Source organism: Penaeus japonicus, unplaced genomic scaffold, assembly GCF_977035675.1.
Source record: "Penaeus japonicus unplaced genomic scaffold, GWHDUDI00000001_assembly GWHDUDI00000004, whole genome shotgun sequence".
NCBI lineage: Eukaryota > Metazoa > Arthropoda > Malacostraca > Decapoda > Penaeidae > Penaeus > Penaeus japonicus.
In genome coordinates, this window is record NW_028234406.1 from 6,659,673 (window position 1) to 6,662,172 (window position 2,500).

At 36.6% G+C, this 2,500-nt stretch overlaps 1 protein-coding gene across 1 annotated transcript in view; it reads left to right on the top strand.

Annotated features, from left to right (window-relative positions):
• LOC122257473 (Organic anion transporting polypeptide 74D) overlaps nucleotides 1-2,022 on the top strand; it is a 63,450-nt gene extending 61,428 nt beyond the window's left edge. The window contains exon 13 of the mRNA XM_086535762.1: nucleotides 290-2,022. Within this exon, the coding sequence (XP_086391888.1) occupies nucleotides 290-558 (269 nt within the window). The 3' untranslated portion in view covers nucleotides 559-2,022. The remainder of the gene's footprint in view (nucleotides 1-289) is intronic.
• Nucleotides 2,023-2,500: the final 478 nt, after the last annotated feature.

The following is a 2,500-nucleotide window of genomic DNA, read 5'->3' on the forward strand; positions in this document are numbered from 1 at the left end:
ATGGAGAGAAAGAGAGGGATCAAACAGGGCATAGGAGAGAAAGGGGGACACATGAGAGAAAAAAAATGAGAGAGGGGAAGAGACATACAGACTTTTAAAGCGTGTTTGCATCGTTGGTGTGTGTCTGCGTTTGTGTTATAACCTGTAGCTTGTAAAGGAATGAATAATGTTTGTTTTTTATTTCAACGTTGAATTAGTCCTGTTACTCTTTAATTGCGTAGTTATTTACCATGCAATACTTGTTTATAAGCAATCCTCCTACTACATAAGCCAATTTCTCCTGCTCCAGGTATCACAGGCAGTGTGATGATGTTGGCATTTATCGTGGACGCAGTGGTGTGGTACAGGGCGAAGTCCGTGTCCTTCACCGACATGGACGACACCTTCGAGGAGGCGACGTCCATGAGCCACAAGTCGGTGTCGCGCTCGCCGTCCACGGCCATGATCCCCATCCAGTCCCCCACGACGTCCACGGCCCAGGACGTCTCCCCGAAGCTCTCGCCGAGTGAGGGGGAGCCTTCCGTTAGTCACGAGGACCAACCTGTATCGAGTGTGTGATAGGAAGGAAAGGAAACTTGAGGGGAAAGGAAAGAAAGAAGAAAAAATATATAAACTCCCATTTCACTGAATTTTAAAAAAAGCATTATATTCATCCACATAATTGCCAACATAGTGCCACATTATCTTCACTAATTTTCACGGATTGGAAGCATGATAAGGCATGGCCCATCTCCTGTATATCACGGCATGTGACAGACTGTCTTTTCTTATAAAGTCTTCATTTTTATATGTATCCACGTGTTGCGGTAACTAAACCTAGTTACCCTTATGACAGACTAGTCTTGAATTCCAGGAGTGGCTCGTCTTAATTGCTCCCAGTCCTGTTTTCTGTGATGAGAACCAACTTTCACCTTTCATGTAGTACCATTAATAAAGACTGGAGAGACATTGTAACCTCGCAAGCAGTGAAATCAAGCTGACACAGTTCTTATTAACTGTCGCATCGCTCACAGTGAATCCACGTTCAGAAATGTGTAGTACTAATCAAGGGACTGGGACAGATAGATATCAGGACAAGGATATTCTCAGTGTCTTGGATCGGCTGGTACTCAACTTGCCAATTTTTGAAAAGTTGGAGCAGAATGATAGTGTGTCATCTGTACATATAAATATATTTAGAAAAAATGCTAGTATGATAAGAGCTTTCAAGAATGATTATTGTTGTCTTCAGAATGTAAAACTTGTGCTAATGCTTGTTGCATTATCCGCAACATGAGCGATTTATTGACATGATGTATTTTAGCCTTGGTTATTTTATATGTCATGAATCTTCTTTTTTTTCTCTAGCACACTAGATTTAGTGTCAAAGATTCCTTGGCTGATAGAAGACAATTTTTTTAAGTTAACTAATGCTTTTCAAATATTTTATAGATGAAACTACAGAATATACACACCATTAAAACCTCACAACAACTGAAGGGATTATTCAAAGCCATAGAAATAAGTGGGAGTTTTGTAATGCACGTTATTTTAACTTTTTGTAGGTCTTAGTAAATCCTAAACAGTTTCACTAGCTATTGCTCAATATTTAAATAGAATATAAGGAATGCAATACAACTAGCTAGTTACTAGTCTTCATAAAAGGCATTCTGTTGTTCCTGTGATGAACCTCTATTTAGCGTTTATGAAATGATTATACAGCATATTTACTAAGGCTAATATTTTGGTCACGTTGTGTTATCTGGCAGTGTGCTGAATGAAAAGGTTTTCTTGTTAATCCGGTAAATAAAATTGATGAATAAAAATGAAATGATCATCAGTAAAGAGTGCTTTCCATAAATAAATCAGTTTTTGTGAGGTTGTGCTGTATAAGAAAGGTAGTACTGTATTCTAAACTGGAAAATGCTATGGCTTATTTTCCGTTAAAGTAGCAAAGAGAGGTTGTGCTTGTAAAATATTAATTTGAAATGTTATTTTATTTTTCATCAGATTAATTACAAAAAAATAAAGATATGTATTGTGCTTTTCTTTTTGAACAAAACCATTTTTGTTAAACACGGCACAGAATATATGTAATGATTATAGGTGCATTATGTCCCATTGTGGACGTCAGTTATAGCATGTAGTAACAGCTGTTGGAAGCTTGGTTTGAATTTAGACCCAGAGCTTTCAGCACGATTTCAAATAGTTTAGATTTTTTTCTAGATTTCATGTCATTATTTTTCTAATATCAGTAATAACAGTTCCAACACCTGAATTCCAATAACCATTTACCATTTTCATCTGAGTTACTTTTTTTTTATAGAACTATAATATTTTTTTTTTGAAAATGAGATGTTGTGCCTCCTGGTTAAATATGAATATTTTATGTGGGTCTTGCATAGATATTTAAATAGGATTTTTGTGAAGGACTTGTCTTCTCAGTATCGCTTTCAATGCAAAGCGAATTCATATACCATTATCAGTAAAAGCTTTCAGCCTTTGCCATCCGTTTCCTAAG